A 13532-nucleotide genomic window follows, 5' to 3' on the forward strand; every position below is an offset into this window, starting at 1 on the left:
TTCTGAACGTACTATAATTGTTGCGAAACATTCCACTCTAAACTGAACACTCAATTTTACTCTCACCATCCAAACATTTTCCACCTGATAGAAACATTGAAGGGTGTTCAGACTGAAACTTATCTTAAAATGGGAAACGAGAAGAAGACTACTCCAAAAAAAAAAAAAAAAAAAAAAAAGAAAAAAGAAAAGAAAAAAAATGCGGGACAAACAGAACTATATAAAGAACAAATGATTAAACTAACAGAGTCTACCATTACCCGATATGAGTATCTTCTTAATAGTTGGTCCGCGGCATCTTCGCTACTTCTTTTTCTGTAGTTTGTTAGCTGTATAACATTTCTCAAATTTATATTGCAACTTGCATATGTCAAGTGAGTTATTCAAAGGTTGAAAGTTTGGAATTATTTAGGATAGTTTGCTTAACTACAACTTCACAAGCAGCTAAGATGTGGTTCGCACACGTGAATCGGTACGGTATGCGAAATCGGAATCGAACGGTATCGGAATCAACTCGTACGCTAAGGGTAAATATGCACTCACCAGATGGGAATCAACTCGTATGCTAGGGGTAAATCTACTGTCAGCTAATGGGAATCAACTCGTCCGTTTCGGAATCAATTCGGTATCAGCCGAATGAAGACCCTTAAGAGGGAAATGATTGATGTAGTATGACAATTTGATCTTACACTTCATCTGCACTCTTTCTCTTATAAAAACAACCTAGTTCTATCATTTTTTTCTGAAAATATAAGTGGAAATACTTTACAATTACTTATCGTATTTTCGAGTAGAGAATACTACCCGTTCAATACTACATAGACCCTTAGTTCGATCCCCGGCCAAGTCAGTTTGTGGTGGATAACATCGTGAGCGTGCGTTTCCTCCTATTTCTCATTCCACCAATCATTTAATCATCATCCGTTCCCCTCAGTCTAAATGGTATAATCTTGGAACGTTAAACTGAAAGATTACAAGACTCCATTACGTGATGCTAATAAGAAGGCGGAAAAAATGTTCAAGCATCAGATATACCGATCGATAGTTGTCATTCATCTGAACAAAATGTGAATCTAAATCCTCATGCGCAGTGTTCGAGAATATCGACAAAAACTATTTTTTTTTCGTAAATCTAGAAATTGATGTATGATAAACGCACCACCGATAACATTAATCTAATAAGAAGGCTAGGATACACCAGTGGTTCTCAACCTAATTCATATTACGACCCCCATTTTATCCTATCCTCTTGCCAGCGACCCTTTTATAATTTCTGGTTTGTAGTCAACTTGTTTTGGATAGCCCTATTTAATATACCTATTGCGAAGATCTCGCGGTATCCATCTATTTCTATAAATAGTAGAACCAATTTTTTCTATGTATAGTGGATACAGTAACTTCCCTAAAAACGACTGGATTAAAACCAAATTTGGTCAGTTCATTCATATTACAAACATCAAAGCCGGTCCGTCATAATGTTTCAAAATGGAGGCCGTTTAAAAATTTTAAAAATTTCGTAAGTCCCTTAATTTTGGGTCATATAATAAAAATAAAATGATTTTTAATTTTGGTTTTAAAAAGTTGGACAGTTATTAAAAAAAGTTACTGAGTATTTCAAATGATGATCATATGCGTCACGAAGATTGAACCGGACATTGCCGCACTAGTGAAATCATACCATGCTCAGGTATCTCATTAGCTATTAATTTTAATTGTATTTCAATATGCAAGTTTTGTTGCATTTGTATTTTTCTGGTATTTTAATATACAGTTTCCATTAGTTTCATATCGTATCTCTTTCATTTAAATAGATTATGGAGCAACTCTGCACCTGTTGAAAATGTTTAGTAGATTTTTTGTTGTTGTTGTTGTTCTTAACAGTATGTGAAAAGTAAAAATATACCTATCAGAACAAAATTCAAAATAATATTTAAAAATATTTTCCGGTATTAGATTCTAATTATATTTCTCTCTTCCGGTTATCTTCGCGACCCCCACGCAACCATCTCGCGACCTTCCTAGGGGTCGCGCCCCCCAGGTTGAGAAACACTGGGATACACACACATAATTATTTTTGTAATGACAGTAGCAGAACCACAACATATAGTAAGGGTAATGAGATATTCTCCCAAAATTATGAAGGTTCCTTTTTTCTAAAAGGTTAACGACGCGCTTTTGACGTGGAAGACTCGGGTTCGGTTCCCGGCGGGAACTCATGTGCAGGACGTACGCAGGGGGTGGGTCCTGGGGGTCCGGAGCCCCCCCCGAAATTTCGTCTTTTGTGTAAATTTGGCCTAATTTTAGGGGCAATTTTAGGAATTTTAATATAAAAGACCCTCATATTGAGTTTGAACCCCCACCGAAATAAATTCCTGCATACTGTTCATGTGGTAGCGATAGGTTCATGTCTCATATAGCTTCGCTGCAAGGCATGCACCCAGAAATGTTTGCTGGGAGGGGACCAAAATACTTTTGGGGGATTCAATACGTTTAGGTAATATTTAACGTGTTTTATTCTGCAGCCGAAAAGACGATAAGTAATTGTTAATTAATGCCACCTATATCTTTAGATTATTTTTATAAGAAAAGAAAGAATACAGATAAGCCGTAAAATCAAATCTTTAGACTATCAATCATTTCTCTGTTAAACAAGTATGGTTCTGTTAAGAATGTCTACAAATATTAGTCGCATTACGAAATTTGGGTGGGGTGGTCCGGACCCAATAGATATCCTTGTGGGTGCGCCCGTGCTCGTTGCTGAAAGGCAGGGCTCTTCGACCTTCTACTTTGAGTTGAATTCTTTTTTCTTTTTTATGATTCCTCCCGTTTCCCCATTTCAAACTTTTATTAATTATAATAGTTTTGTCACAATTCACAGGTTCCGCTTCTGGACTTCAAACGCTAACAAGGAATTGCTCTACTACTGTGACTGCAACAGCACACATATAAGTTTGGCAACGAAGCATTATGGCGTCCTGCGCAAGCATGAGATTTAGCTGCTAAAACTATTTCCTTAAACTTAGAATAATATTTGGATAAAATGTGGAACATAACACAATAAACGGTCATATAATATCCATATTCCGTAAAGAGATAACTACTTGTAAAATAATTTATGCTTACAAGTAAAAATTTCATAAAACTGAGCACAGGAGTAGCAAGATCTAACAGCAAGCGCCATCTTGCGTACTCATCTTAAAACTCATTAAGTTTTCCTCTTGTATCTTACTTTTTTAGATAACAGAATACATAAGCACAGGAAGTAGTATCTTATGTTGTAGCTAACGCATAACTCTATTTTATAGTGCAATACTTATAATAAGTGTCATTTCGTTACGCATTGGTTAAGGCAATGAACTAATGCATATACTGACTTCCGGGTGGTGATCCACCTTAACCCACCTGGAGGCCCGGAGCTAGAAAAAATATGTGTCCCCTGCTGACGTCACCTAATACATTTCTGTGAAAATACAGTAGGAAAGTTAAGGGAAATGTTTCATATTTTTGGTCATATTTTATTTTATGATAATGATTGTATCTTCATGATTCTTTTTAGATAGCCAGTTGAGATTTTGATCAGAGTGGAAGCCCCTGTACACCTGGAGGCTCGGAGCAATAGCCCACCTAAGCCCCTCCCTTAATCTGGCCCTGCTGAAAGGAACATTCAAACTAAAAAATCAAATCAAACCCAACATTAACTCTTAAGACTTTAATTGTTGTTTTAACTATAATATTGTTAATTATAGTGTATTAATTGATAGATCGCAATTAGCCGAACAATAGGAGATATACGAGAATTAATTCTTAATCCAGTTTTCGAGAAAATGGAAACAAATTATTATTTTTTATATGCCTTTAAAAAAGTATTTCATTGGTTGCCAACCTCATGGAGTTGATACTTTTAATTGTATTGCAATAAATTATTTATTTATGTACTGCAGGGAAGCATGGGCGCCGATTTCTCTGTATTTTTTTTGGGGGGGACATTCAGATGCAGAAAGCATATATGAGGATTTTAAGACAAATTTAATTGAAATTATGCCAAATATTGTATATTCATAGATATAATGCGGGGGGGTCTACACGAGCTTTGGGAGGGTCCCGGCCCTCCACGTCTCCCCCAGGATCGGCACCCTTGCAGGGGAGCACCCAATGGGGAGCTCATCGGATCAGGAACCCTCCCTTTCAAAGCTTCGTAGCTCGGCATAGATCTGTACACTCTCTTGATAAAATTAAACTTGTTTACCAGACAAATATTTGGTATAGACTGAAGATTTGACCTTACCATTTGTAAAAACGATCTAATTTTATCATTTTCCGTGAGAATCAGTGGTGTATCTGGAAAGTAAAAACTGGGAGGCCAGCCAGAATCCACACTATGATATAGGAATACCATGAGTTTACTATAAGCTTCCAAGAATATAAAATAATATCTTAAATTATTTTTGTCACTCAAAAAATTGGGGACCTAGGCCCACCGGCACCAGGCCAGATCCGCCACTGGTTAGAATATAGATGTCAGTATTTAAAAATCACATCGTTGTTTTTTTTTTCGGTTATAGAATAATACCCGTCCAATACTACATAGACATAGCGTCTAGTATTATTGCATCCACCATTAACCTTGAACCCCTCCTAACAAAAATTTCTAGGTGCGCGCCTGATGTACTGTATGTGAAAAAACTTCATTGTTAAATAACAGGTTGTATATATTATTGCATTTTTCGAAACAGTGACATGTAAAACTCATATTCTAACAGTGGTTTGTAAATTTATGGCACAAATAAGGTAGATTATTCATCTATAACTTACTGGTTTGTGTCTGTTGATTACAATTTCGACTGCGGATGTACGATGTAACAAGATCCTCTGTTTCTCCATTGTTGCAAACACTATGTAATACTTCTGCGTCTCCATTCTTAGCCTCGCTGTTGTTAGTATCTGCTTCTGCCATCATTTTCAGCTGGTTGATAGTATGCACACACTCTTCGCTGCAGCTACTGAAACACTGCCCATCGGCCATAAGGTGTGTTCTCTCAAACTAAAAATACAAACCTGCTTCTTCTGACGTCACAAGGTGGGAAGGCATCGGCTGATTACATGACATCACTCACGGATAAGCAACGTGAAAAGACACGTTGGCAATAAAAAACAAATTGATGGTTATCTGAAGATTGCTCAGAGGATGTGGTTAATACTGCTCGATGACATGAGCTACCACAATGCATCATTATGTAATATCCAACGTGTATATTGTTTGATTCGCCCGAACATTACTTCATGCTTTTGTATAAGACATTTATTTTAAGCGATCTATGTATAGTGTAATGTAATAGTCAATGCAGTGATTGAGTATTTAATTTTGCTTCTGCATACACATACAATCTTATAATAGTTCAAACTTCTAAGTACAAAAACTAAATTTATAACGAGGACTTACGCACGAGCTAAGGGGAAATTTTAGAAACCATGTTTTTTTTCATTCTGTTTTCTCGTTTTCTAAAGCAATCAAGAAGGAAGTGTGAAACAAAAATGAAAAGAATATTTCTTTACTTTTTGACACGATAATTTATATAAATAATGAAATGCGCTGAAAGGTATTCATAAAGCACATGAAAATCCCCAATGCAGTACTTTGATATACAGCAGGGGAGGGCTCTTATTTATGTATTTGTTTGTTTCACAACTGCAAGTACTTCATAATGATTATTCATAACCAAGTGACCATGCTACAAACAAGGCTTGCCAACTATACGATAATTTATCGTGATATCAGGAGAGGATCCAGGGGGGCTGATCGGGGCGACCGCTCCCCCCAGAAGAGAAAACTTTCTTATTTTATGTAAAAATAAAACCCATGCCAGAGCTTGGAGCTCTTAAAAGTAGCTGTAAGTAGCAGTATTACAACCCAACGCCCCCCAGAACTCCGTTCTGGATCCGCCCCTCCCAGTGTTTCTTTCAGAAACAATGTTCCGGGGCGTCACACTTGGTATTCCGGGGAGCACTGCTGATACTATTCTATTTATTATTATATTATAGACGTATTATTTTGGTCTCCGGAGGGGTACTCTTAGGGTTCGGGGGGGGGTAATGTCCCCCCAAACACAGGTCTGGAAGAAACACTGGCCCCTGCGTGATATACGATAATTTAAGCCTTAATGCTATATGGCGGTAATGCCCTTTATTTAATAGATGAATATACAATTTTAGAAGGCATACCTTTTTCTGCAGCTTTTAAATGTGCAATTAAATTGTAGATGTGCATTAAATTATACATGTAGATGTGCATGTAATTATAACACACACACACACTGAGTCATTCACGTTAAAATAAATCAATAACGATTTGAGAATTGGCAAATGGGAACCCTGCATCCATTCTTTAAATTCAATTACGTGTACGAGGATGAAAATAATGTTGTTGTTCAAAGTAATGTTAATAAGGATTTCTAAAAAATGGTGAGGACGGTGATAATTTGGAGTTCGAAAGTGAAGGTTACTAGATAAGTTTATTATATACTATTAATAATATTAGTAGTACTGTATTATACGTGTTTCTATAATTATCACTTGCGTAACGAATATTTGACAATGTTTTGTAATGTACGATAATTTCAAAGACGAAAATGGATAATTTTATTCTCTGAGGCTGCCAACTCTGAAGAAACCCCGAAAAGAGTATGCTTGCCTGATGCAAACCTGAGCTGTGACTTCGATTTGATCTCACTTGAATCACACAGTCTCGTATAGCCACATTACTGAAAAGGGATGTTAAAATTTCAATCAATAAATCACATAGATCATTTCATCAAAACATTACGCATTTGACTGATGAAACTTTGAATGTGTTACTTTTTGGTTTTAGTCAGATTAACTAGGAGACTGCTAACCAGACTTTCTATCTAATGTTGGCCCATCTCGGTTGTTCAGTGTCAAGACCCGTCAGTAAGGTCACTTCAACTTTTTCAAAGCTCTATACTGGCGTCCTAAGCGAAAAGACCTTAACTGTAAATTTTTCGAAAATCGAGATATTGGTGTGGCAATGTTAATACAATTCTGCATTTATCTAAAGTGAAATTGACGTGGTTTGACCAATAGGTAGGGAGTAATGACGTCATGAGTGCTTACCTTATGTTCAAAACTATAACTGAAAGTAAGCAAAAAGACCTTAAGTGTCACTTCATAAGCAAAAATATTTAACTGTATTACCACAAATTTTAGATCGTAAAAATATATTTAATAAAGTTCTACTGAAATACAACAAATTTGAACGTACAGCCTAAGCCAAAACGCGTTTTGCTTATTTTCTCGAAAGTATGTGAAAAGGAGTAAAGGCCTTTTCGCTTAGTCCAGCAGTATAGTGGTCGTGAGGAGTCGTGAAGTTTGGCCTAGATTTACTAAATTCAGCACCCAATAGAACGTGAGGGTGTGTCCCGGTCGTCAATCGCATCCTTGCCAGTGTCGTCTCGCGCGCTGCGTATTTTCGAAATACACTGAACTCTAGCCATAAAGCATTATGAACGGGGTTACGCTTGGCAACAATGTAGGAAAAGTGAATGACACCTATATCTCGATCCTGTTGGTAACATCCTCATGACCAACATATAGCACAAAGTAAACGCCAACCGGTGTCGGCCCTCGTAGCCGAGTGAGCTAGCGCAACATGATAATAAAGAAAATCGTTTTTGGCGTGGGTTCAAACCCTGCGTAAAGAGTTTTTTTATTATTTTAAAATTTTTTGTAACACTTCTTTCGTTAAAATAAGATTAAAAGTAATATTCAAAAAGTGATTTAACGATTATTTTTAAAAATTTTCATTAAACTTCTTTCATTGAAATAAGTTTGCCCTTGTAGCTACTTATACAGATCCTTAGCAAAAGTAGTAGTAGTAGTAGTAGTAGTAGTAGTAGTAGTAGTAGTATTAGTAGTAGTACTACTACTACTAGTAGTAGTAGTAATAGTAGGAACGAGTTAGAATGTAATTCAGCATTCATTTGTCTCCTTGCGATGTTGCGAAACGTAATGCCTTCTGGCTAGGCCTGAATGTATTTCGAAAATATGCTCGCGCGCTATGCGAACATTTCTTAAAGGTGCAGTGTTGTGGGATTGCCGCTAAGTTTTGTTTTGTTGTTATTACTGTTGTTGTGGTTTTATATTTATCTATTATTATTTTACCCTTTAATAACGAATAATTGTCAGTATTCGTGCTACATTTTTTAAGTGCCTTTTTTGTCACTTGTTTGTCATGTTTGTCATGTTTTCTAAGTTTGGCAGTATTGTTGGTGCACTTCTGCTGTTTCCCTTTTTCTCAAGTGTGTGTTCTCGGAAAAGAACTCCACGAATCGTACCGAATTCTTTCGATGCATCACACGTGACGGAAATCAGTTCTATCATTCGTATAGGTTCAAGATTCCAGAGTTCTCGCGGTCACTATAGTGAACGAGTTAAAAAAAAGCGAAGAACATCATAAATAGATTTTCTCACGAGACAAGAGGAAACGAGAAATGAGGGTTTCTTTTTGTATCTCGTTAATTTTCTAAAAGTCTCATCTCGTCTCAATTCTGGTAGATTTTTTCTGTTCTCCTCTCGACCCTGAGAAAATGTTTCTCGTGTCGTTTCGATTTATAAACTTGTGTACAAAATTTGTGTCCTCACTTTTTTTTTTTTTAAATAATATTTTATCTAGAAGTTATGAAAATACTTTCGCCTCATCAGAGGTCCACGAAGGGTGTGATATAACAACATTTGAACGATATTTGTTATTCAACTATATTGTCTAATAAATTGAGAAACTTTAAACGTTGATAAATGGTCTTCATTGTGTTCGTACAATCAGTTATCACTTTATACTTTTTTCTACTATGAATCATGTAACACAATACCACTAAGATCTAAGACTTAGTTAGTGGTGAATTAGTGTTGCTCAGGAGACTTGAGATATTTCCGGTTCATCTGAATACGCTTCTCATCTCGTCACGAATTTTAAAATGTACTTTTCATTTCCTGGACATAACTAGTCAAACATTTAGAAAATATCTAATTCGGATCATCATAGATATTCTGCCAGTATTGGCAGGTCACTTGCTGAAACTAAGAACCTTCTATTAGGGATGGCCAGAACCGGTTCCTGGTGGAACCGGTTTTCGGGTCTGAACGGATACGGTTCTAAAAGATCCGGTTCCGGAACCGGTTTTTCGGATCCAGGCCTGGAACCGGTTCTTCGAATCCAGGTCTGGAACCGGTTCCTAAGATCCGGTTCTGGAACCGGATTTTCGGATCCAGGTCCGGAACCGATTCTGAAAACTGGATCTCCGAGAACCGGTTCCGCCGGAACCGGAACTTTGTGGCCATCCCTACCTTTTATGCTCCACGGCCTTGCGCTAACCTCTTCTTTTTCACTTACGATTTCTCTGTTTTAATATCGTCTATTAATTGTAGTTTCCTTCGGCTCCTTCCTCTCTTTTCTGCCACCATTCCCTCTACCACGTCACTCATGATACAGTTCCTTGTTAGCCAATGTCCCAACCAATTTCTCTTCCACTTCTTAATAATATCTATAATTGTTCTTTTCTCCTTCACCATTTCTAACATGCTCTCGTTCCTTTTCCACTCGATACAGCTAATTTTCTCCGTTCTTCTCCACACACACATTTAAAAGCTTCCAGTCGCTTTTCATCGTTTTTGCGTAATGTCCATGTTTCCGACCCATACAGATCAATACTCCACACATTTTTTTAAAAATCTTTATCTCAATTCCTTATTTAAAGTCCCACAAAATAGTATATATATAATTCACATAGTATCTGCAAAACGCTATTGAATACAATAATAATTGTTTTTAAATAAATTTATTTTCTTAAAGAAAACTTTCGGAAGCAGCTATTAGCAGGGCCCGCTCTGACGTACGTGCAGCACCTGCATTTGCATGGGGCAGCAAGTTTGGAAAGGTGGAAAAATCTGGGATAACTATATTATTTAAAATTAATATTTCTTGTTGGAAACAGATTTTATGATGGTGGTAGTTAAATTTACTAAGCTGTTGTTCTATTTGAATACTACATTCATAATTGATGCTTAGGTCGCAATAGTTAAGCATCACGTGGACTGTGCTAAAGCAAATGCTCAAATAGATCTCAGAATGAATTTGTTGATTGTTGTCAAATACAAGAACTCAATTCTAGAACAGTAGCGAACATATGTTCCATTTAGTCAGTTATCACAGTTTTGATATGAAAACTAGTCTTGTCTTTGTCACAAACAAGTTCCTTGTCATTGAACGTGGAAACAAGTTTCTTTTTTTCTTTTCAATTTTTAACAGAAGGAGGAGTAGAAGGAAAACCAAGAAACAAAGATAAAAGAGCTGGTTGCATTGGAATTGCAGACTGATACGTATATTGAGACTGAAGTTGATATTGAATTCTATAAAAACGATTAGCATCCTCCTTCTACTTCAGATGTGTTTGCTTTATCTCTCACTAACATAATAGATTAATATTGTAAGGATCCCCACATCACAACAGACGCACGTATCAGCTCAACACGTGCTAATGATTATAAACAACCTAGCAGACAACAAGCCGACACGAAAGACACCGAGGAACACCGAAAGAAGACGGACCCCACGGAAGGACCCGAAGAGGACAAATAAAAGGAGGACCACCGAGGGACCCAGCATCAGTTGTCCAACTGATGAAATCACCTACACCGTCCTGAGGTTGTACTGGACTAGGGTTACACCTATCCTTCCCGAGGTCGCACTGGACTAGGGGTCCTTTCTACAACCAAGCCTTGCGAAGCTGCCTTGAGCTGAGGGGCTATCCTTCAAGACTCACCGGAACCGGCAGGTGCCTTGGAGACTGCCTTGAGAGAAGGGGCACCGTGCAAAACACCTATTCTCCTCTACTTGGACATTAAAGAGAAAACATTATTGTACTCTTTGTAATCAAAGACGTTTGTATTTAACAAATTTTATAATAAATTAGTGAAGGGGATAAATCTCGGTCCATTATTGACTCTACCAAAATCATTACAATATTTAAAGAGAAAGCAGACAACGAGGTTGTATCTGTCGTGCTTAGGCCTCTGAGTCCGAGTGCATTTTCCCTCCCCTTCGTTATTCATGATGGAGTAGCATACTTTAAATCGTGGCTTTTAAGATTGTTCTTTCTGTAGAAAGGGAGGAAGCGGCAAAAGATGGTATTGCACAAGGCGGCAAATTGCCTAGGGCCGCATCTGGTTGTTAGTTCATTAACAGCATTTTGTAGATTGTTCACTTTTTAAATGTTTAATATATTTATTACCTTTAAGATATACACTAAAATTCAAAACTGAAGGTGAGCATTAAAAAATCAAATAATGAAGCGCCTACACTTTATTTAGTCGTATTAATGTATAAGTGTTAAAAACCACAAAGAGGAGAAACTTTGTGCTTAAGTTGTGGGTTAGTCAATAATTTAATTTCCGTTTCGTTCACGCCCTGTTTTCTGTTCGTGTTTGCTCAATCCTATTTATGTTTCTTGTGTTGCACTACGCAAAAGTTTGTGGCGATACTTCAAGGGTGTGTACGAAATAAACGGTGACATTTTTTCCCCTCTCATTTCACAGAAGCCTGAAAAACCAACCTAGTTAGCTTAATCGGGTAACCAAATGTGCAGGTCAGTTTCAGAGAAATACTATCACCTCTCTCTCGCTCTCTCCTTTACCTCCTCTCTTAGTCACTTTCATCCAGGAAGACGCAGTATAAACAGAGAGACGTCTGAAACGCATCCAAATTATTTGAACATTTTGAAAGTGAGCCAAACTCAAGGATTATTGAACTTGTTGGTTACACTGACTCGACCTTCCCCTGAGTTGGCAACACGTCTTTGTTGCACGGTGCTCCGAAAGTAAAAAAAATCACAGATTTTTTGCTCCAAAGAGAACATTTACGCCAGGGTCTCACCCACGGAGAAGTCCACTGCATTCGGACACCCCAAAACTTCTTAACTCAACATACTTCTGTACACTTTATCAATAAAACTATCCTTGTTTAACAGGGAAATGATTGATGTTGCATGAACATTTAGTACTCTTTCTCTTATAAAACAATTTAGTTCTATCATCCCCCCCCCGAAAATATAGGTGGAAATATTTTACAATTACTTATCGTCTTTTGGGGTGAAGAACAATACCCCTTCAATATAGACATAAGCGTGGAACACGTGGGTTCGATTCCCGGCGGGAGCTCATGTGGTTCAGATTCCACGTTAATCAATAGGTCCACGTCTCATATAGCCTCGTTGGTGAACGGGACGTTAAACTCACAATCAACTCAACTACATAGACGTAATGGTTTATAGCAGTGGTTCTCAAACTTGTTGTTACCGCGACCCATATTAAAAAGTACTTTGTGGCCCACCTACTTTTATTCAAATACAAATTGTTATTCTACGTAATGGTGGTATTTCAATTTTGTAAATCATAATTCTATTTTTTTTTTCATATAAAGATAACACAGAGCTAACACTATTCTCAATGCAATGCCCTACCCCGTGACAGATTTTGACTCACCCATTCTCTTTCCATCCTAAACCAGCATCTCTACTGATAGTACTTACTTTACTTTACAACAAATGTCTCTGCATGCAAATACAATTTTCACAATTAAAAGGAAAAACTTCTCGCGATCTAGCAAAGAAACGGCCCGCGACCCACACTTTGAGAGACACTGGTTTATAGTATTAGACCCCCCAAAACTTGAACCTCTTCCAGTAAAAAAATCTGGGTGCCTGCCTGTATAGACATAAGGTAACTAGTTCATTTTGTCATTGGTTAAAAAGGGAAAAATGAAAATTAAAAAAATAAAATGAAAGAACAAATTGAAAACCACGCGAGGATAACAGAACAAGAAATAATAATTCATTGTATATACCTCACATTAATATTATTCTACTTCAGGATTCCCAGACTTGTTAACGCACAAATCAAATTTTTAACAAAGATAACAAGAATGGAAAACTTTCAAAATGAAGCGAAGTAGTTTGGATCCTCGTCATGATTACAGGCGATGTTTCCTAACTTAATTCCTAGTACTTGCAAGGTCAATGGAAATTCCCTCATTTGCAAAACCGTATGATAATAATAATAATAATAATAATAATAATAATAACATATGAATTGATATAACATAGGTTACATGAAGATAAATTGGAAGGCGGACAAACCAGCCGTTACACAAGTCGTTTACCTCCAAACGCTTTTCTCTTATTTAATTTCTTTCTTAAATAGGTCAGTCAGTAAATGCTTGTACTTTACTCGGACTTTGTCAGTTACACTAGTACCAGCCTTGCCAACCATACGATAATTTAATCCTTAATGATATATGCGATAATAGACGATAATGTCCTTGCGATAATAGGTGAATGTACGATAACTTTACAACGCACACTTTTCTGCAGCTGTTGAATGTGCAAATAAATTCGCACACCTGATAGGAGACTGTTACAAGTTAAAAATACACATTTGAAGGAACATGACTTTTAAAGTTTGTTAAT

At 37.0% G+C, this 13532-nt stretch overlaps 1 protein-coding gene across 1 annotated transcript in view; it reads right to left on the reverse strand.

The window, feature by feature from the left end:
- Positions 1-5062, reverse strand: part of LOC145693708 (choline-phosphate cytidylyltransferase A-like) — a 210482-nt gene extending 205420 nt beyond the window's left edge. Inside the window, exon 1 of the mRNA XM_081769987.1 lies at positions 4813-5062. Coding sequence (XP_081626113.1) covers positions 4813-5023 — 211 coding nt within the window. The 5' untranslated portion in view covers positions 5024-5062. The remainder of the gene's footprint in view (positions 1-4812) is intronic.
- Positions 5063-13532: the final 8470 nt, after the last annotated feature.

This window comes from Thermobia domestica, chromosome 8 (genome assembly GCF_964235325.1).
Source record: "Thermobia domestica chromosome 8, izTheDome1.hap1.1, whole genome shotgun sequence".
In the NCBI taxonomy this organism is placed as follows: Eukaryota; Metazoa; Arthropoda; class Insecta; order Zygentoma; family Lepismatidae; genus Thermobia; species Thermobia domestica.